Raw genomic sequence first — 22,343 nt, 5'->3', positions numbered from 1 at the left:
AATTGACCAAATTAATTTGATTTTCATTTCAAAAATCTCGATTTGTTTAATATGTTTTAAATTGATTTAATTTCAACTAAGCAGATGAATTTTTTACCCTAGGAGAGAGAAAATATTTATATAGTTATGTAAGAACTCACACGTATATAGCTTTTCAAGTCTAATCCTCGATCATTATCTCCATCTGACCAACGAATTATTATATGGTGAAATCATGATACCATGTAGGATGTTTATATGGAATTACAAACCAATATCAGCTATATAAATACAGAATCTGTTTTAAAAAATATTACCAAATATATATATATAAATAAAATTTTTTAAATTCAAAAAAAGTAATTCCAAGAGAGAAAAACAAATTGCCAAAATTATGGAATTGACATACACATTTGATTCATATTTTACATTTTACACTGAGTTATGATTGTTATCCAACCATAATAAATGAGAATATGATATTTCATATTTCATACATATTTAACCTAAGAACGCTTAAGAATAACAACAAGAAGTCAGGTGTAGGTTATACACCCTTATCCGCAACTCATAAATTTACTCTATCTTTACCCCAAAACCAATATGATAAACAAATCTTGCCTACACGAATTGAAAATTTTTTGGTTCGGATTCAATTCATATAATGACCAATTGAGTTGTTTCTTTTCAAGCTAATCAAATTGAATCATATCAAGTTTATAAAAATTTGAATTGAACCAGTTCTATTCAATTTATTTTTTTGATTATTATTACACAAATCCTATTTCCAACTACAACAACTAGTTTTACTAATTTCATTTGCAGCTTTCCTAGATGGAATATTTGGTAACTAAACTTCAACATTCTTATTAAAATTCATAATTTAATAAATTTTTTCAGAAAAATAATTCTAAGAATGTTGAATCATTATATTTGGATTACAATAAAAATTTTGCATAAAAGATAACTGTATGTAGTTAATTATTATGGATAAGCACAAAAAATACATATAGAATAATATAGACTACATTAACACTCACCAAAATGCATTTTTTAAAATAGCTAATTAACGTCGAAATATAAATATCATCTATCTAATAAATCTGATTGACAAATGAAAAAAAAAAAAAGTCTTCGAAAATAAAATAATAGTTTTAACTATTGGAAATAATAGTATATAAAATATAACATTTAATTAAATATTTTATAATTAAGAGTATTAATGATATTTCAATTTTTGCTATATCTATTTCTTATTGAAATTTAATTCTATATTCATGATATATGAAATTAGTTTCTCAAGTATATGGAATTGAAAAAAATAGACTCTTGTGAATAGGGAGGATGTTATCTTATAGAGAAGGTGGACAATAGCCAAAAAATTTTCTTTAACAATGTTGAGTTTTGACTAATGAGAGATTTTAACCAACATTCAAACATCTTGGTCCCCTTTTCCTTTGTACGATATTTATTTAAAGTTTATTTCGCAAAATTAAATGTTTTAATAGTTATTAGCTGTTTTAACATCGTTTAATGCTGAGCTATTGGAGTTGTTTGAGTAGCTTTTTATAAAACCCTAAAAGATAAATATTATATAAGTTAACTTTTTATAAAGTTAGTTCAAATATTATGTTACTGAACATATAGAAAATAACATTTAAAACGCTAAAAACTACTTAAAAAATTGTTAGAAAACAACATTTAAAACACTAGAAATTACTTAAAAAGTTATTGTCGTACACAACTTTAATTAAATTTTATATTATTTTGCGCTGTCTCCTTTTAGATATTAGTTTCATTACTGCTTGAGAACATAAACTCATTACAAAATAAACCGCACACAAAAAGAATTGATCCTAATCCTAAAGACTTGCAACTTGCAAGGCAAACTTAGTAACAACATAATTGCAAACATAATTTTTTTTATATAAGGGAATGAAACTTATAAGGAAAGGAAGGTTAACCTAGTTTCACCTTAGACTCTAACCATTTTTGGTCTTTAGATGAAGACCAATTTAGTAACTTGTTAAATTTGCTAAATTTATCATCATAATTTTTTTTTAATTTTAAAGCTATATTAAAAAAAAAGATGTACCAATATTTTTAACCCGATTAGTTTGATCGTTAGATAAAAATTTTGTTTAATTTGGCAAATACAAATTATTTGATCTAGTTACAAGCCAATCGTTTAAAAACCAATTAAAATTTTTTTCCATTGAACTTGTAATGTAATTTCAACATTTACATCGAATATTTACTATTTATTTTACATGTTTGTGATTGTAATATGTGGTATTGATGTTTCTTTATGATGTATTGTTAACTTAAAAAAAAGATGTATATGCATATCTATCATTTTTCAACCCATATCTATACTTCTTTTGGCCTCCATCTTACATATACATAATAAAGGAGATTATTGAAAATGGCGGGAAATATGCAATAAGTTTAGAATGGATAAACATATAAATCCACTCATAAACTTTGTTACTTTAATCTCGTGACACTCTCAATTTTGAGAGAGATTTATTGTATTTTTAATGCTAAAAATTTTGATAACATCATATATCTTTCCACACTAATAATACGGTGTTTAAGGTTTTTGACTTTTATATACAAAATATTGATTATATGTGTAATTAATACAAGTTTTGAAATAATAAGGTACATATTTTCAATCATCTCATGGTGTTTAATTGATCTAATGTTACAAATTGAAGTATTTCATAAAATAATTTTATAAGTTAAAATGTTTAATATATGTAATTTTACAAATTGAAGTACATGATGTGTTAAAGTAAACTTGAGGGAATGCCACAACGTCGAAGTAACAAAATTCAAGAAGTAAATTTATATATCATACGGTTTAAGAATGCATAACATTTAAGCATAAAATTTTGCACATGGAGAGAGCAATCTAGAAGGTTATATTACATACTATCATAGGTTTTCATATAATAGTAACTGTTAGAATCTCTAACTGTATTGTGCAATATATAAACATTAGATAATTTATGTTTTTCTTAAATGTTTATTCACATTTCTACATATCAATAGCTAGAACTATATATTAGAAAAAAAAAAAAGCTCATTGTAATTTTTTATAAGTGTACATATTATACATAACTAAGTAGCATCATTATCATTACATATGTGTTCAACTTTCATGATATTCAAATCAATAGTTCACTAATTAAAATTCATTGCATTTTAATTATCCTTGGATCAATAGGTTCCTTTATTAGGCTACTATCTTATAAGGTCAAGAAATAATAGAAATGTATCAAGAAATGCTTCTAAAATCTCTCAAAACCACAATAACATCAAAGCAAACCCTAATTTTGACCATTGTGGCTTCAAACCTCAATTTCTCCCAAATTACAAAGCTCCACAACATGTGCCAATACTCATTAGAAAGCTCACATAATAATCTACAAAATGCAAGAAATCTAACTAAAATCCATTTAGTGTAGCTCAAGATATACTCAAATGAATTGAGCTTAAAAGCACACCTATGCTAACAATTTCATCCATGCCTCCCAATCCACAATCCAACCCAAATCCTTCTGTCAAGCATTCTTAACCGTAGATACGGCTAACATCTAACGGCTATTATTCAAACTTCAAGGAGTCCTTCAAGTCCGAACCAATCAGAGTTCAGCTTTTGGATACTCTCTCATGCTCACTTGACTATTTAAATCCATCCCTTTTCGTCATCTTCTCACATAATCGATATTACTAGGACACAATTCGTCTTAGATCCAATTCTATCCTATTTCCTCTGAATTGTCTGCCCTGGTATTGAACCCTAACCCCAAAATCCGAATTCCCAATCCTCTGTTTCTCAAATGGCCAGTGAAGATCCAACTGTAGACGTCGAGGCCAATCCTGAACCGGCCATTACTGAACCAACCGAAGAAGCTCCGGCGACCAAGACTGGTAAGACCAAGAAGACAAAGGAATCCAAAGCAAAAAAACCCGCTGCTCCTAAGAAATCCCGAGCCCGTAGTACCCATCCTCCATATGAAGAGGTGGGTTTTATGTTATATATCATTTTCAGATTTGAATTCAGTATTTTTGTGTCCAATGTTAAGATTTTTTTGTTTGTAGATCTGATTTCGTTTCTGTTTTTGTGGTTTCATAGATGATCAAGGATGCTATTGTGACTTTGAAGGAGAAGACTGGTTCTAGTCAGTATGCAATTACTAAGTTCATTGAAGAGAAGCATAAGCAGCTGCCGCCAAATTTCAAGAAATTGCTTCTATTTCACTTGAAGAAGCTTGTAGCTGCCGGCAAGATTGTGAAGGTGAAAGGATCTTTCAAGCTTCCTCCAGTGAAATCATCGGCACCTAAGCCAGCTGCTCCACCTCCGTCAAAATCTAAGAAGAAACCTGCTGCCAAAGCATCCACCAAAACCAAGGCCAAGGCCAAGCCTAAGGCTGCGGCAGCTAAACCAAAGGAAGCCAAGTCAACTAAGGCAGCTGCCAGTGCTCCTGCGAAGAAGAAGGCAGCTGCAGCTGTTGCTGCTACTAAGACTAAGGCAAAGCCTAAGGCAGCTGCTAAACCTAAAGCTGCTGCTAAGCCAAAAGCTGCGCCTGCTAAGTCTAAGCCTGCTGCAAAACCTAAGGCAACTCCGACTAGACCTAAGCCTAAAGAGCGACCTGCCAAGGCATCCAGGACTTCGACTAGGACAACTCCGGGAAAGAAAGTGGCGGCAGCTCCCAAAGCGGCGCCGAAAAAGGCTCCTGCTGCAAAGAAGGTCCCGGCTAAAAGTGCGAAGCCGAAGAGCGTGAAGTCACCGGCGAAGAAGGCCACAACTAGAAGAGGAAGGAAGTGATCGCGATAGAGGCATAGGAGAATGTGTTCGTAGGGGTAATTTTGTAAATTAGGTGGCTTTGGGATGTATTTGGGTCCATGTATCATGTAAGCCCATAGCTTAAAGAAAAACAGAAAAAAAGACATCGGATCTTAATTTTTTAATTTCTTTAGTTTTTTTTTTTTTTTACCTTGTTTAGGATTTAAAACAGCATCAGATGTAAGCATCAGTTGGATGAATTTAAGAGAGTAATTTTCCTTGCAAACACCTCTCCCTCCATTGAAGAGATAAAAAAACGCATCCCTCCATTAAAGTGTTTCTTTAGCTTTTTCTAGTCAACATGGTTCAAAAGCAACTGACGTTACACACCGGCAGTTTTAGCAGTTATGTATATTATTATCATAAATATGCTTAAATATCGCATGGGTCGAAATGGCGAATTTCCCTAAGTTTGCGGTTTCGTCTTCTCGCACATGACCGCTGGAATGTCGCCGCAGAATTAGGTTTGTTAATTGAAGTAAGGTCATGTCTGGTCTGGTGGGTGCATGCTTGAAGATTGGCAGAGTAGAAGTGGGTAGGGCTATTATTTCACCGAACTAGTGCTGGAAGTCGGCTCTTTCACGCCATTGTTGCGTAATTGAAGTTTGACGGGAGCTCAGGTTTGATTCCTTTTTTTATTCACTCAAATTTCATATAGAGGTGGTTGCAATTATTTCCCGTATAACCTAGCAGATGCAATATAACTTTAAACATAGGTACACGCTGATCTCGTTCTTTTAACTTTACATTGCGATAGTCTCAAATGTATAATTTTTGCTCAGTGCTTGTATTGGTTAAAATCAACAATCGTTGAGTATGAATCAATTTATGTTGAGTTGTTCTTGGATTAGATATGACATTGTCTGCTTTGGAACCTTGCTTGGATTAATTTCCAGGAAAGTTTGTTAACTCTTATTTTGAACATGCTTATTTTACTCTTACCTATGTTTTTCATAAAATGAAGTTTACTACAATTTGCACCTTTGGAACTGGATAATTATTCATGTGGAAGGTCCCGTGAGGAGAATAAGGATGGAATTTGCCGCTTTGGAACAGTTAGGAGAATAAGGATGCAATTTGTTGCGTTGGAACAATCGATAGAGATACCATAGTTGACGATTCTGGTGCTAGGCAGAGCTTGAATGGTCAAAGAGGGTTCTGTTAATGGAACTCAGGGTTAAAACATTGTGAGGTCTTGTTATTGCTTCAAGCAGTACGCTGAAATGTAGTTGGACTAAAGCATTTATTTTTGCTTTTGCATTTTGGGATATTGGAAACACTAGCATGTTTAATTGAGTCTCTACCAGTTTGTGATGTCTTTGCTCCATGATTTCATTAGGATATCACAATTAACTTTTGGGGTTTGACAATAATAATTTTGCTTGTAACTGATGGTAGCAAGATTCCCAGTAATTCTACCATACTAACCTTCATATTGCTCTGAATAATGAGCATTAGTATTTTCCTAATTTTAATGGCAGTAACATCCGGAGTTTGAGTTGCAAATAACATATCTCGTATAATGTGATCATCTCAGGCAGTTAATCAGATGCTTGGATATACTTTTTTTTTTTTTTTTTAAATAAAACTTTTTCATTAAAGCTTTAATTTTAATTAATTAGTTTTTATGAGCTGCACTCTCTTATGCAGCAGTTTGCATTACCCTAATGTATCTTTGTCTAACATGTCTTGAACAAACATGGTTACTTGAGTATGACCTCTTAAATGTACTGAAAAATAATGGATATTCTATGTAACTAGATCAGACATTGTTCAGGAATATTTGTGGGAAGATTTTGGTTCTTGAAACGTTCTATAAACGTTTATAAAGCATTGAAGTTTTAACCACATGTGAAGTGTGTTCTCTTACTCCAGCACTTGACTTACTCTAATTACCTTTGTCGGACACCTAGAATGGACGTGATTGTTTGGGTATGATCTCCGAAATATTAGGATAAGTATGAAAAACTGAATGTCCTTCATTGGATGTAGCAGGCGTCCAAGACCGGTGCCTTTAAGCAAACATAGAACACAATTCTTTTACTTTTAAAGCTTGAGAATTTCTGGTGTATACTGATGACAATTTTCTGCTCTTCTTAGATAGACGTGGTATCACTTATGTTTATTTTTAGTCATTTCTTCCCTGTAAGGGTTGGGAGTAACGGTCTAGATACCATACTATACCAAACACACCAAATAGGTTTTGTGGCTTCATTTATTTGGAAACTGTCACTTGATTTAATTGTTTTTAATATAAGTATAAGAACAATCAATTAATGGCATAAGAGACGGTAGTTTTTTTAATATACAATCTTTGATCATTATATTGATATCTTTGGTAACCCGTTGGACAACTGCATTGCTACCGTTTCTTCATCATGATAATTAACATTTTGCATTTTGTCTGGCACATTGTCGGACAATTAACTATAAACTCTTTCCATAGAGGGATTAGCAGACCACATTAATGATGCCGCTTTTTCCGTTACGGACACTGTTGGATATCTTTGGTAACCCGTTGAACAACTGCATTGCTACCGTTTCTTCATCATGATAATTAACATTTTGCATTTTGTCTGGCACATTGTCGGACAATTAACTATAAACTCCTTCCATAAAGGGAATAGCAGACTGCATTAATGATGCTGCTTTTTCCGTACGGACACTGTTGGATATCTTTGGTAACCTGTTGAACAACTGCATTGCTACCGTTTCTTCATCATGATAATTAACATTTTGCATTTTGTCTGGTACATTGTCGGACACTTAACTATAAACTCCTTCCATAAAGGGAATAACAGACTGCATTAACGATGCCGCTTTTTCCATTATGGACACTGTTGGATGGTCAGCAGATTCTTAAATTTGAATGCTCATTTAATGATGCATTATTAAACTGTGATTTATATTTCCTGTCTTATAAATTCAAATCAATGTGATTAGATATCCTTAATGATTTGTCTTGGGTAGATTTGCTCTTCTTATTCTTTCTTTTTTTTTTTTTAATATTTTTATATTTTTACATTTTACTATTTATTTTCTGTGCATATTATTTAAGAAGGCAGATAAATGTTGCACTTTACTCAGTATTGTCTATTCTGAGCGTGGAAACATGTAAAAGTGGAACCCAAGAAAACATGAATGGAAGTGTTGATTACAGACCTAATAGTTAGTCATTGCTTTGAAAAATAAGAAACCCCAAGATCTAGCTAAGAGATCAAATAAGATTCTTTAGCAGACTCCTATTTGCAGAAGCACTTAGGATCTGATCTAATGCAACTAGAAGCAGGAATTTCCTTAGGATCTTAGAGATTTGGAGTGCCAATCTATGTGCATATTTCTGTATGAGCTTGTCATCATAATTAAATATTTACATACATTTTAACAGTCCACGGTTAAGCATTTCTTCTTAGTAACGGGTGCGCACCTATTCTATACTTGTTATTTTCTTTTTTCATGTTCAAGGGGCAGTTACCAACAAAAGTTTTTTCTGTCTTATTTATATTTAGGGACTTGCTTAATGTGATGCATTTCTTCCATGTCATGCCATAATAAACAGAGATAAATTAAGCAAACAACATAAGTAGAATCATGCATGAGTTCCATCAGGAGCTGACATAGATTATACATCCATATGCATATTAGTTCAATTATCATGGCCTGCTGTCCTGTTTGCAGCAAGAGGAGATGAAACTTATAGTGAGGTGCCCTCAATGATGAGTTGTATCTCGTGTCAACTGGAATGTTGGAAGTATATATTCTTTGAGGAGAATTTATCAAACTTTTGTGCACCTCTCTTTATGTGCTACCTAGAATATCATGTAAGTTTCAGTTTCAGTAATCAGGGCAATCTTATGGGATTGTTTTTCTTGGAACTTAATAGGCCTGTGCTTTGAAACTCATGCGTAACAATATTCGTTTTCGTCCCCCCTCCCATGCTACAAAATATTCTTCCATTTTCTTCCTATTTATGGTAGAATAATTTTCTTTACTTTGTTTGGCTTACTAGAAGATCTCTGAGCCATCCACATAATGATTTTTTTATGTCCCTACCATCACACAGGAGGTGGCAATTAAGGACAGATTTACATTTAGCTTTCTTTCATTTTGTTTGTAGGGAATTGATGGTCACACTGATTCCATAGAACTATAGAAGCTTAATTTAGCGGAGTAATGATTCAAAACTGTTGTGTGATCATGGAATTCTCAAACTAATCATGCTCAAGGTAAAAGTTTTTGAGAGAAGATGGGCAGACCACTTGCAAAGAAAAAGAGTTTAGAAGTATAACTGATGATACAGGTGAAACGGTAGGGGCAAGAGGAAGAGAAAATGGTAGCGGCTAGAGAATCTGAGGTAAGAATGTTTGCCTGGAGCTGTTATTGGTCTGGCTTAACATGATAAAATGTATCACCTCTAAACCAGTTATAAAACAAATACCTAAATGCTTGTACTTATAGTTCTCTAAAAATTCTTGGATGCTTCTTAGTTTTGCAATTGCTTCATGTTTATTATGCTGTTTCTTTCTTCTGTTCCCTTGATTTCAGTAACTATAACTCAATGTAGTGGGCCTCTATTCAAGATAAGTATTTATGTTGAGTTGTTGAACAATTATGAGTCTGTAATTGTCGAAAATGACTGCAAAACATAGAATCAATCACATGAAGGGAAATACTTGCATGTGAACATTCTTATTGTGTTGCTCATGTTTAGTTGATGAATGTCAAACACAACACTCTTTTTTGTTTTAATGGTTATTGCTAATGTGGTTGGATCCTCTTTGAGTGTCATAAAATTCAGGTTCCCTTTTAAGTTTTACATTGAGGGTCAGCTCAATTAGGCATCTAGGACTGCTTCCCATCTTATCGACTAAAGTTTGGATGTTGGGACTTGACCACAAGGAAGGTGTTTTTCTTCTTTGAATTCACTGGTTCTAATAAAGGGGTAAATTTTTGGTCCTGTGAGTGAAAGTTATTCTGTGAAACCACACCAGAATTTCAATATTGAAGATCTCTAAAGTGATTGTGTGAGATAGCCTCGGTTGAGTTTTTGCATTTCAATAAATTTGCTAGTAAATATAATTCTAGGTGGAATTAGGGATGAATATTACATATATAAGACCAATCATATTCAGTACAAACCCTGTTGTGATATTCCTTTTGTCAGATGTGGTAAAAAATCAGATGCCTGCTTCTGCCTTGATCGTTTGTTTTATGAATCTTGGAAAGCTTAGAACTTAAGTTGTCCTGAAAATTCGTTTATAACTTTGATCGTTCAACTTTTTGGATGCAATACTTCAACTCCTTCTGAATATTTATCCTTGATGGTGACAAAACTATGTCTTTCCAAATCGAACCAGCTGCCTTAGCTGGGTTAGGGGACTTGTAAAGCTCATATATTGAATCTGCTTCCTCGTTCAATCTGCTCACCCATTTCAGACAGTCTATTTCATCAGGATCAACCAGCAGAGTCTTGTCTCGTTCTTTCCATCCTATCAACTTCAGTCATTAATTATGTTAGTCTTTTGATGATATACTCTGTGAAAAAGCATTTTGGTAACAACAGCTATGGATATTTCTTCTACTGACTTTTTCTAGCTTATTACTCATGTATATCTAGGACTAAATGTGGGTGAACTAGGGCTTATATTTAGAGAGAGTCATGATCAAGACAGCTTTGAGCTGCAAGATTGCCTTCATCCAATTGTTATCTTTGTTCTAATTCGGGTTATAAACCTGTGAGCTTCCAGGCTTTGAACCTTAATGAATTGAAGGTAAGCAGATTTTTACATCCAAATGCAACTTATCTGAGCTCAAGTCAGATGCACCCTACCTTAACTTAGCTTCACTTAAATAAGCTTGTGCAATTTAAGTGTGATAATCGTTTGAATCTTCAGTTACATGTGTAACATTCTTTATTTTATGCAGCTGCTGATAACACGAGTTATGGTATTAAAGAAGCAAGAGAAACATAATGAAGGGGGAGAGGGATAGTTTGTGATCGTGTACCTTTGGTGGGCCATCCAAAGCATTGGTGCCATATAGCCTGGCATTGTCAACCAATTGGCAGTATGTTAGAAATGCATTTGCAAATCTCTTGTGGGATTTCAGTTGTGACCTAACCCTTACTGCTCTTCTGCACATTATAGCTCTCCTGTATGCATCCACAACAGACCGTTGTTTGAATCAGCATCTTAGAAAGAAACTCTAGTTCTTCCTCTTTATTTATGTAGCTAAAATAAAAACATAGAATAAAACCATAGGCAGTTACCTTATGCCTCTGACTACAGCTAAATAAGCATCACAAACAACACCAACCAGCTCTATCCTATATGGTTTTCTCCTTTTGCTGCCAGCTTGCAGTGGTTCTTCTTCATCCATTTGCTCCCAGTAGTTCTCAGTTACAGTTCCATCACTGCCTACCTTGTAACCAGCTCCCATGCGATAACGTCGGCGGTGGACATTTCTGGCCATTGTTATTGTCTGCACAACAAATGGTACCCAGGAGAGTGTGCCATCCATGATGACATCCCGCCCTTCATTCAGTGCTGTCACCAGGAGAGAAGATGCAGCGTCCGTGGAAGATTGGTGTACCTATTTGAGAAAATAGAAAAAGAAAAATTTATACTACCAGGGAAGAGCATCTAGACCAGTGTCAGATCATTGATGCATATAGTACTTTCTTATCGGATGTGGAATTGAGTGATGCCAACAGCTTGTGCTTCTTTCCCAAGATAAGGTAAAACAACAGAGGCAATTTAAGAAATTGCTTTTGGAGTTTATTGACTGTCAAATACAAAATGATTTTTAAGAACTCTCCTGAAGACTATGTTGGCAGCGGCTAGTTAGAAAGATTTAAGACTTAAAAATGCTTTTGCTGCTACTTGAGACTCCTAGCAAAAGACCATAGCAACAATAAGGAACAAAAAACAAAAAAAAAAATATAATAAAATATTAAAGTTCACTGCTGTGACCACATTAGCCGCAGCTGTTGCCGTGCTGTATGTTGGTATGTGTCCTTATTTGAAATTTTCTGGCGAAATCTCTTCCTCAGACTATCAATACTGAGGGGAAGGTGATCTTTAAATTAGCTTTCTATATCAGTCAGTTATGTAATTTTAAATATTCTTCCCAAGATTTTATATTGTGATGGGGGTGTTTAGGGAAAGGGATGTATTATCTAACCAATTCAGCTGTTTGGATCATGTCAACATGTCCTCTGGAGCTAAGGGCTCTGTATATGACATCTGATTCTTTGAAGGCATCTGCCTCAATAATCACTGCATTTGCTGCTGCTCCTGCCCAGAATGTTCTGCTCATGATTCATTAAGACAATAAATGTTAGTGCAGCGTAGCTTGTTTTATTAAAATCCACATTATTCTAATTATTTATCTTTTACGGAGCTACTTTTCATAATATTAAAAAATTGTTAATTGCATGCAATTTAATTGTAATGTGATATTGAATATGATATGCAGAATTATTTAACTACAGAAGTGCTCTTACTCTTTCAGAATCTCCTTAAGAACAGTGCTCTTCCCAGCACCCATCCCACCACCCATGAAGAGGAGGACTGGACTTCTATCAGAGTGTGCCACTGGAGCCATAACCTCTGTACATTGTGAGTCATCAAGTGATGCTAGTCCCATTGCTTTCATTTCCTCCACCAAGGTATTGAACACCCTAGCTACCTTGAGATTTTTTGTCACTCTCTCGAATCGCTGTTCCCTAGACCCCCAAAAGAAAAAAAGAAAAAAGAAAAAAGAAAGGGAAGCACGCAATTTATTTTTTCTTCTGCAGATTTTGGTTTTTCTTGTTGGTTATTAATGATCTTGAGTTCTTTCAATTTAATCTATTTTGATGATAATATCATTTGATTCTCTTATTGATCCAGGTTGATAGCATTTATTCCGACAATAACACGACTATTACGCACCTTGTTGCTGCCATCACAATGTTTTTGAACTTCTTTTTGGGTTCATCAGCACTCAACACCTGAAATTATATGGTAAGCAAGCTGCAAAAACTCAATACAGGAATGCAAAATAGCTAAATAACTATTTATTTATGCAAATAACATTAAAATTCTTATTCATTCATAAAAATAACAAATAGAAAGACGAGAAAGGGAATTTTGTTATCTGAGATTTGATCCTAATGCCATGCTTTTAATTTAATTAATCCTGAATATACATAAAACGATTTGACATTATCTCTGTTAAATATCCTACATTAGTATAATAAACAAACTATCCTAAAAGTATCAAAATGAAAAGGATCAAAATGAAATAAAATCAACGGTTGTTGATGAATTAAGAGAAAACATATCACATGATCACCATCCACTTATAATTAATTATATGACCTGATGCATGATGAGATCAGCATGGCTCCAATGGAATGCAAAATAGCTAAGAATGCATCTCTCGAACTCCTCAAGAAGTTTTACAAAAAGCGAATCAGCTTCAACTTCATCTGCAAAATATGCATAAACATCTTCTTCAAACCCTTCGCTCTTTTGAATATATTCTGCAGCTAACTTACAGAGCTGTGGACATTCTCTCCTATCTGCAAATCCCATTTGTCTAGCTGCACACACCATCCATCCATCATTATATGAAACTAACACACAATTGATTAATAATGGTAAAAAAGATGTTTCAAAATGGATCATATATAAAAATAAATGTATTTACCTACATAATGGGAGAACCTTTCAAGCTTCTCTGCTCTGCCAGCTCCCTTGGGTTTTAAACGAGGAATTATCTTCCGATCTCTTACCAGCTTGAGACGAAAATGCACTGCTGCTGCTATTATGAACCCAATGGAAGAGGCTACAATGATCTGATCGAATGTTGGTTTGTTGTTATAATCTGAATAGACAAAATTAATTATTATTATTATTATTATTATTATTAATTTAAAATGAGATGAATGCAGAAAAATGAATCAAAAACTAAAAAAAAAGAGGGAAAAAGAAATACTGATAACCTCTGATCTGCATTTCTGAGATTTGCAGGATTAAGGATTTTCTGTTTGGTTTGTTGTTGCTGTGAAGAAAGGAAACAAAAATGCCATTTGCATTTCGTTCCTTGTCGCATGGTATCCCTTATATTTGCTTGGAGACATCCATAAAACTGGCAGGAAGCTCCATGCATTTCTCAATATAACCAAATCAAATGGTGACACTTGTTTTCTCTTTTTTCTTTTCCTTTTTTTTTTTTTTTTTAAGTAGACATGACTACTGTTTGGAAACAACAATGTATACATACCCCATGATTTAACCCTCAAATTTTGACAAGAAAACCTTGTTGCTCCCTAACTTAAAAATCAATCTTGTAATACTCCAAATTTCACTTTTGTAATAATCTTGTATCTTGACCCAAAAATAATTTTTAGATTTTTTAGCTTTTGTATATGTGATTATAGTATGACTTTTTGATCGATAATTTTACAATTTTCAACTATTTAATTATTATTTAATTGATATAATTTTATAAGTTAAAGTGTGCAATGAATCAATTTAAAATATACGTGTAATGTGTGCAATTTCATTAGTTGAAGAGTTTAATAAATTAAAATAAAAATTGAGTGTTCTATAATTTTTTTTTTTTCATGAAAGTATAGGGGTGTGGATAGAAGTAAATATATGTATAAGCATAAATGCAATTTATGTATTGGACATATATTTATAAGCTTAATTTTTATAAGTAAGCATACAACTCCAAAACTCGACTTTGACATCATCATGCAGAGTATAAATGTTTTATTTTGTATTTAGAGATATCATTCAATTATTTTGTATGGCCATGTAGATATACTTTGCTGTTAGTACATGTTGGGCTTGGGTACAAATTCCTCGTCCGGGGACATGATTTCATTTTTGATATTGTTGTTTCTGAACTTAGTTAATCCATTTGATTTATCTTAAAAAAAATGTAATCCTTTGTTGTTATTTTTATTTATTCCAAATCCAACTATATTAAAAGTTTACTTTCAATTTCAAGGATTTTAGTATACACGATGTCTTCATCAGCGACGTCGTTTTCTTGACTCATTTCCGGCCTGGAAAACCTCGAGTACACTGCTCCAGTCATTTCCTTCTTCCATGGCCTAGTCGACAAAATCATATTTTGTGCATCTTCACTTCCTTTCCCTCCACAGTCTTACTAACAAAAATTGAGATAGAGGCGACGTCTTGAAATCTTGCTTTAGCACCATTTTCGGGCTGCAAAAGAACCCAGTTTTTGCAGATTGAAGTAAAGGAAACGCCTTTATCTCAGCTTCAAACGGTCTCCAGAACCCCGCGATCGTCTCTACGTCCTATCGCTCGTGCATCATCGCTTTCTTCAAGTATTGCTTCAAATGGAAAGCTTTCTTCCTTGTTCACTGATAGACAAACACTCACCACTCGAAATCCCAGAAACTCAAACGAAGTCACCCGCAATTTAAAAACTATCCAAAAAAGCTCAATCCTCAATCCTGAAAATAAAAACCCACTTGAGAAATTCCTGTACATAAATTGTAAATCAGGTAATATCACCCTTCAAGAAGCAATTCACTTCTTTGATGAAATGATTCAGATGCAACCCACCCCTGCCAATTCATCATTCAATCTTTTGCTGGGTGCTCTTGCTAAAAATAAGCATTATCCTACTGTTATTTCTGTTTGCAAAAGAATGGATTCAATAGGGTTGTTGACAGGTTTCATTGAATTGAATATTTTGCTTAATTCGTATTGTAATGTGAGGAGGGTCTGTGATGGTCTTGTGGTCTTAGGGGTGATAATGAGAAGAGGTTATAGGCCAGATACTGTGACTTTCACTTCTTTGATAAGGGGGTTGTGTATGGAGGATAAGATTAGTGAGGCAGTGAGACTTTTCAAGGATATGAGCGCATTTGGCTGTCAGCCTAATGCGCACACTTGCGGCACTTTGATCAATGGGTTGTGTCGAACTGGGAATACAGGGGTCGCTCTGAAATTGCTTGAAAAAATGGTTGATGGGCATGGTGAATTTGGCATGAATCGTGAGCCTAATAAAATTTATTATTCCTGTATTATACTTCGTCTTTATAAGGGTGGTTTGGTAGAAAAGGCGAAAGAGCTTTTTGTACAAATGAAGGACTTAGGGATTTTTCCAAATGTGATTGTGTATAGCTCGCTGATACAAGGTCTATGTTCTGTGGGTGAGTGGGAAGATGTTAAATGACTATTTATCGAGATGGGAGATCGTGATGTGCAACCTAATGTAGTTACGTTAAGCGTGCTGATTAATGCACTTTGTCGAGAAGGAAAGATAAAAGAGGCAAATGGATTGTTCGAACTGATGGTTCAGAGTGGTGTAGAAACTGATATCTATACTTGTAGTGTATTGACCAATGGTTATTGCAAGAATTGGAAGGTACACGAAGCTATGAGATTTTACCGGGATATGATGGCCAAAGGGATTCAACCAAACGTCATTATACACAACATCTTGTTGAACGGTCTTTTCAGATCAGTAAAGTTGAGAACGCGCGAAATCTATTTCGGGAGATGCAGCTTCATGACAACCATGAGATATCACCAGATTCAACTACTTAAAATACTTACCTTCATGGATTTGTGTCGAACGGAAAATATAAGTGCTGCTCTTAAGTTGCTTGGGGAAATGGTTAATGGTAATGGTGAATCTGGCATGATTTGTAAGCCAGATAGAATTTCTTATGCTGGTATTATTGATGGTCTTTGTAAGGATGGTTTGATAGAAAAGGCAAAGGAGCTTTTTAAGCAAATGAAGGATATGGGAATTTTTCCGGATGTGGTTGTGTATACCTCGCTGTTACAAGGTGTATGTTCTCATGGTGAGTGGGAAGACGCTCATTTGTCGAGATGGTGGATCGGGGTGTGCAATATAATGACATTACATTTAATGTGCTGATTAGTGCACTTTGTCGAGAGGGAAAGATAAAGCAGGCCAATGAATTGTTGGAACTGATGGTACAAAGCGGTGTAGAACCTAATGCCTATACTTACAGCCACTTGATCGAGTTATATTGTTTGGCTGGTATGATTGAAAAGGCTACAGAACTTTTTTTTTCTATGGCAACTTGGGGGATTCAACATAGTGTTGTAAGCTATAATGTATTGATCAATGGTTATTTGAAGAATTTGAAGGTACACGAAGCTATGAGATTTTACCGGAATATGATGGCCGAAGGGATTCAACCAAATGTCATTACATATATCACCTTGTTGAATGGTCTTTTCCAGGCAGATAATGTTGGGGATGCACGGAAGCTTTTTCAGGAGATGCAAGTTTGTGACAATCGTGAGATCTCACCAAATTCAGTTACGTATACAATTTACCTTGACAGGCTCTGTAATGATTGTCTCAGAGGCGATGGATGTGTTTCATAGTCTGGAGAACAGCAAGTTCGAATTAAGTGTTGAAATCATTACCTGCCTCATTGATGGCTTGTGTAAAACAGGGAAGCTTGACATTGCGTGGTACCTTTTCTATAATAGATTGTCTTCTGATGGTCTGAAGCCAACTGTAGTGACATATAATGTCATGATCCATGGACTTTGTAAAGAAGGGAAACTGGATAAGGCAAAGGATCTATTTTTGGAAATGGAGAAAGGCTGCGTCCCAGATGTGGTGATATTTAATACTTTATTGCATGCTTCATGTCAAAATAATGAGACCACAAACGTGATTGATTTTCTTCATAAAATGGCGGCCAGAAATTTGCTGCCGGATGCAGGCACATTCTCAATAGTAATATACTGGCTCTCCAAGGATGATAATTACAACAAATATTTTAAATTGTTTCCACAATTTCCTGTTCAAAAGGCAACTTAAAGCTGATATTTTGATGTTGTTATTAACTTTGTTATTGCTGCTTGTGAATCTATATTGCAAGAGATTAATGTTAATGTTCGTTTTTACTTTGTTAAACGCCCTGCGAATGAGGTAGTTCATCAATTAGCTAGAGCAACCCATTCTTTGACAGGCGTGGGTGAATGGTTAAACCATCCCTCTGAATTTGTTTGCAGTCATTGTTAATGGAATACCAGTAATTTCCTTTTACCTTCAAAAAAAAAAAAAAAAAGAAAAGCAGATATGTTAAATGGTAGTGAGGAGATTATTATTATTAACTAGAGTCTAACTAACTGCTTCTTTCTTAAGCACCATTGGAGCCAAGTCAAAAATGTAATGGCAACCCATTTCAGGTGACTCTATAGCACTAATCTTCACCTAATCTAATTCGCATTATCGATTAGTCTAACATTATTTATTTATTAATTTAAAAATCAAACTTTAATTATCAAGAAAATAGAGATAAATTAGTTGACTTGGCAATGGATTCAACAAACTCTTGAATTTAGCTTGTTTTGTAAATGGTGAGAGGCTTGGCTAAAAGAAGACCTCTTGATATAAATCTAAGAAACTTCGAACAGGAAATAGATCACAAAAGCATTCTCTTATTGGTAGCCCCATTCCTACAAAATAAGCAACTAATTTCATTGATGCATGGATAAGTTAATAATTAATAATTATCAGACCTCATAAGGTTTGGCAATATATATTTTTTTTAATTTTTTTATTATCCTTTTTCTACTCCTTTGATCTATTCAGTTTTTCATTTCACAAATAAGTCCTGTCAAATCCCAAAAAAAAAAAAAAAAAAATTTGCTTCTAAAATTTCAATCATAGTTTCCCACTAGAGTCACAATAGCATATCACATTTGAAAACTATAACTTCACTTGTCGCGGATAGATCTATAAAAGGGGTACGCTTCTCCCGAGGGATCAAAGGGATTCATTAGAACTCTAAACCTCTGATTAAAAGAGAAGAGTTACCATTTTAACTCATCTTTTGGAGTTCTCTTATCGATTTTATGACTACTACTGTTCTTCAATTATTAATTTTTTTTAATAATTAGGTTTCTATTGAATGTAAGAAGAGAGACTTCAGTACTTTATATTTGGCAGCCACGTATAAAGAGCTTAGCCATAGTGTGTTCATATGCAAATGACAGTCTTATCTATAGGTATTTAGTTAAGTAGTAAAATACGTTTGAATTTAAAGATCTTTATAAGATTAATGTTCTATTCTTAGAAAAAATATATATAAAAAAAGCGACACAACCACAAATTTCAAAATAAAGTTAGTTTCGTGTCCAAAGATATGGAGATACTTTGTTAGAAAATCCAGAACAATCCCGTGATGATAAGATTCTATCCACCAGAAAATTTCACATGTAAAATCTGATCTTACATATGATAGTTTTTTGGTTTATATATTATTCATTTGATAATTGACCTAAAACAGTTTATCTGAGCCACAAATATTCAATTGCTACAGCTTACGTATAGTTTTTGTAGAGGACAAGAAATTAATAAGACAAAAAAAAGAAAAAAAAAAAAAAACAGTTAAAAGCTCCCTTTAATTAATTAATAATATTTCCCTAATTATATGCATATATATAATTTTTTGTTAATTATTTTTCTCAAACAAACAGAAATTAACACGTAATATAATTCTAGATTGAAATTTAAAATATAAGTAAATTATTGAAGTCATCTCAACTACTACGAGATTAATTGTAAGTTCAAATCTATAACCAAATCATACATTATATATACGACTCTTAACGCAATCTGATTGCTAGGGCATGGCAAGCGAAAACCAAAAATATATCATTGTCACTACAAGTTTTCAAAAGGATTTTTTTTTTTTTTCTAATAAGCCAAGGAAGCATTATTAGAAGAAAGAGAGTACAATAGAGACATTAAAATTATTAGGTGAAGAGGAAAGCAATAGCTGTGGGTTCATTTTACAGTGAAAGCTCTGATCATGGTGTTGCAGGTGAAGTGGATCGAAATTGAAGATATTCATCTCAACCTTAATTTTTGCTTTCTTATTCTGTTTTAAATGTTAGATTTTCCTTTTTTCTTTAGTAAGAGGTCTATCAATCTACTGAAACTTTCTGCAGCTTTTCTTTGGTTAGCAAGGAAATTTGGAGAGAGAATCTGCTCTTCCCAAAGAGGGTAAAAGAAGGAAAAAAGAAAAAATTATTGAAAGTGCTAATTTTGAATTTGCTGACAGTGTAATTACGTATAGGCAAATGTTCCATGGATAACCTGAGAGATTGGTATCGGCAGGCAACGACACACCGTTCTCTAGAAAATTGTGTGTATATATATATATATTTATCCGGACCTGCTTCCGGGCTCGCGGGCTCGTTCCGGTGACCGAATTCTTGCTCTTTTTGGTCTTTATCAGATATCGATAAACCCTGTCAATATCAAAATTTGATTAAGCTTTCGAAATATAGTAATAGATAAGAAATCAACTAACCTTATGTTTCTTGCAAGCTGTATATTATGGTTTGATGAAGAAGTAATCATGGAAGCTATATATACAGAGATACTGAGAGTTAAAAGATTGATCAAACCTAGTTGGGGGGAATGAAGCCTGGTCCGAAATCATTCATCCAACGGTTGATTAATATTTGATCAGTTTTACATGAATGACATCGAACCAGACAACATTCCCCTCAACTGTTAAATACATCTGAATAGGAGAGAGAAAGAAAGAAAGAAAGACGGAGGAGTTCTTTGATATGGCCATGCATTATATAATATATTTAATTATATTTTCCTTTTTATACGTAAGAATTAGTGAAAAGGATACATAAAATTCTTGTATGAGTCACATGATAAAGGAGTCCACTTTCTACACTAGCCCTAATCTTGGTTTCACACATAGGCTGGGGTTATGTAGAATGAATCTATAACCACATTTGCATGTAAACATCCAGAATATATAATATTATTTTTGAGTTGAACATAGTATAAGTTTTTAACGACTTTAATTTAATTATTATTTCTTTTTTTCCAACATCATGAACGGTCTTAAAATTAGGTTACATGTTCATGATAACAATTATATTGTATTATCTTGATAGTTAGGTATATCCTAATTAAGTCCTGACAGCTGTTTTCTTTTGGACTCCCTAGCAAAAGGGGCTGCTGTCTTATTTCTTTCACTGCTCTGTTTCAAACACGACAAAAACTTGTGTACATTGACATATATATATATATATATATATATATATATACACACACTTCATTGTTTTGTTTGCCATTAATTTATTACTAACCATTTGTTTGGAAACGAGGATTTTTTTGAAGGAAATAAAATATGTGAGGAAGATATCAAGAGAAAAGATTTTCTCTTGTTTCCAAAGGGTAAGAAAATATATAATGAAAAAAAACAAATGTAGTATTTTCCTTCAGCGCCTATAGGATTAGAATCTCTCCAAATATGAGAAAAAGTGATGAATGAATTGAGAAAATTGCATTGTTCAATGTGAAATTCATTTTATTATTTTCCTTTCTCCATTATTTTTTTTCCTCCAACATTTTCTTTCCTCTCCTTTCTATACAAAGTCTAAGAGTCTCGTAAACTGCAGTTTACACTGTATTATTGCTTTATCAGATGATATAAATATCATCTTTGCAGAATATATACCATGCAGGTGCGGATCAACCAAAAATTGATTTTCAAGAATATAAATATTTATTAAACTACTTAGCATAAGAATCTTCCAATTCATAATCCTGTCATATAATGCGATTAAGCAAAATAAACGTTTGATCAATCAAATTATTTGAGGAAAACAAATGAGATTTTTAATTTATCGCTGGAGTTAATAATTGTTGAAATTAGAAAAAAAAAAAAAAAAAAGAAATCTCTACAATTACCAATAACAGAATTCATGTAATTTTTAGCATGATTTATATTTCATAAAATTTATTATTATTATTATTATTATTATTATTATTTATAGATTTCATCATATGATGGGAACAAAAGAGAAACTAAAAGAAGATTTGCAAGTTCCATTTTGAATTCTTCGATAGACTGGTCAAGTTGGCTTTATAAAGTCACAAAAAGCTAAGTGTATGTTTCTACCGACAGCTTTTATTATTATTATTATTTTTTTTTTTTTTTTTTTTTTTTTTTTGCGAAATAAAGTAGTCTATTTAGCATATTACTTTGAAAAATTGAACTTTCAAAGAATAGAAAGCAAGAATATAGATTAAACTTATACTAACTTTAAACGTTGGTCGTTTGATGGCCAGTGGTTATTTTCCACCAAGTCGTTTGATTATCACATGAAAACAACGCTTTCCTCCAAAGCTTCATTGTTCTTTTCATATATATATATAGAGATGGATCAAGATCCAAGAAAGGGAGAAAAGGTCCGTGAAATTAACAATATACGTCAATATATTTAGATATAATAATCATATTCAATCAAGATATAATATATAAATAATCTGAATTCAATAAAAATATTTACTCGAGCTTGATTTGAGCTAAAACAAACCAAATTTAATAAAAAAATTTATTTATTAATTCACAAGATTAATAATTGTAAGATCAGATAATTGAGTCAGAGTTTTTAATATCTTAAAATAAATTAATCTTTCATCCGACTCTTCGGTATAAAGA

The 22,343-nt window shown here is 33.2% G+C and overlaps 2 protein-coding genes, 2 long non-coding RNA genes and 1 pseudogene across 5 annotated transcripts; 3 read left to right on the top strand and 2 right to left on the bottom strand.

The window, feature by feature from the left end:
- Positions 1 to 3,690: 3,690 nt before the first annotated feature.
- Positions 3,691 to 5,060, top strand: LOC105649883 (winged-helix DNA-binding transcription factor family protein). The gene is made up of 2 exons (XM_012236699.4): positions 3,691 to 4,010; positions 4,124 to 5,060. Exons 1-2 carry the CDS (start codon positions 3,828 to 3,830, stop codon positions 4,814 to 4,816), a joined length of 876 nt encoding a protein of 291 aa, XP_012092089.1. The 5' UTR covers positions 3,691 to 3,827; the 3' UTR covers positions 4,817 to 5,060.
- A 4,767-nt stretch (positions 5,061 to 9,827) lies between these two features.
- On the bottom strand, positions 9,828 to 13,952 carry LOC105649882 (P-loop containing nucleoside triphosphate hydrolases superfamily protein). Its single transcript, XM_012236698.4, has 9 exons — positions 13,824 to 13,952; positions 13,529 to 13,705; positions 13,198 to 13,421; positions 12,769 to 12,827; positions 12,339 to 12,560; positions 12,017 to 12,143; positions 11,103 to 11,425; positions 10,841 to 10,985; positions 9,828 to 10,330 (listed from the first exon to the last, which is right to left on the bottom strand). The coding sequence occupies exons 1-9, from the start codon at positions 13,834 to 13,836 to the stop codon at positions 10,091 to 10,093; spliced, it is 1,530 nt and encodes a 509-aa protein (XP_012092088.2). The 5' UTR covers positions 13,837 to 13,952; the 3' UTR covers positions 9,828 to 10,090.
- LOC105649881 (uncharacterized) lies at positions 10,327 to 14,248 on the top strand. Of its 2 annotated transcripts, XR_001047653.4 has the most exons (5): positions 10,327 to 10,605; positions 10,760 to 11,570; positions 12,347 to 12,503; positions 12,727 to 12,840; positions 13,852 to 14,248. It is a non-coding gene; the product is annotated as an uncharacterized LOC105649881 (long non-coding RNA). The 2 variants fall into 2 exon arrangements; XR_016320886.1 differs by lacking the exons at positions 10,327 to 10,605; positions 10,760 to 11,570 and adding an exon at positions 12,031 to 12,171.
- Positions 14,249 to 15,034: 786 nt separating this feature from the next.
- Positions 15,035 to 18,418, top strand: LOC110008738 (uncharacterized; annotated as a pseudogene).
- Positions 18,419 to 19,344: 926 nt separating this feature from the next.
- Positions 19,345 to 20,391, bottom strand: LOC110011083 (uncharacterized). Its single transcript, XR_002286177.3, has 2 exons — positions 20,181 to 20,391; positions 19,345 to 20,118 (listed from the first exon to the last, which is right to left on the bottom strand). It is a non-coding gene; the product is annotated as an uncharacterized LOC110011083 (long non-coding RNA).
- Positions 20,392 to 22,343: the final 1,952 nt, after the last annotated feature.

This window comes from Jatropha curcas, chromosome 5 (assembly GCF_041381405.1).
Source record: "Jatropha curcas cultivar XTBG-Jc1 chromosome 5, XTBG_Jcur_1.0, whole genome shotgun sequence".
Taxonomy (NCBI): domain Eukaryota; kingdom Viridiplantae; phylum Streptophyta; class Magnoliopsida; order Malpighiales; family Euphorbiaceae; genus Jatropha; species Jatropha curcas.
The sequence above is the reverse complement of the archived record's forward strand: the minus strand, read 5'-3'. Positions and strand labels throughout refer to the sequence as shown.

Excerpts from the sequence above, each read along its gene's own strand:
- LOC105649882 (XM_012236698.4), bottom strand. Across the intron at positions 12,144-12,338 it reads CTTAAGGAGATTCTGAAAGA|AACATTCTGGGCAGGAGCAG; the intron begins GTAAGAGCACTT and ends AATCATGAGCAG. Across the intron at positions 10,331-10,840 it reads CTTTGGATGGCCCACCAAAG|TTGATAGGATGGAAAGAACG; the intron begins GTACACGATCAC and ends TAATGACTGAAG.
- LOC105649883 (XM_012236699.4), top strand. The coding sequence starts at position 3,828 with ATGGCCAGTGAAGATCCAACTGTAGACGTCGAGGCCAATCCTGAACCG. Across the intron at positions 4,011-4,123 it reads CCCATCCTCCATATGAAGAG|ATGATCAAGGATGCTATTGT; the intron begins GTGGGTTTTATG and ends GTGGTTTCATAG.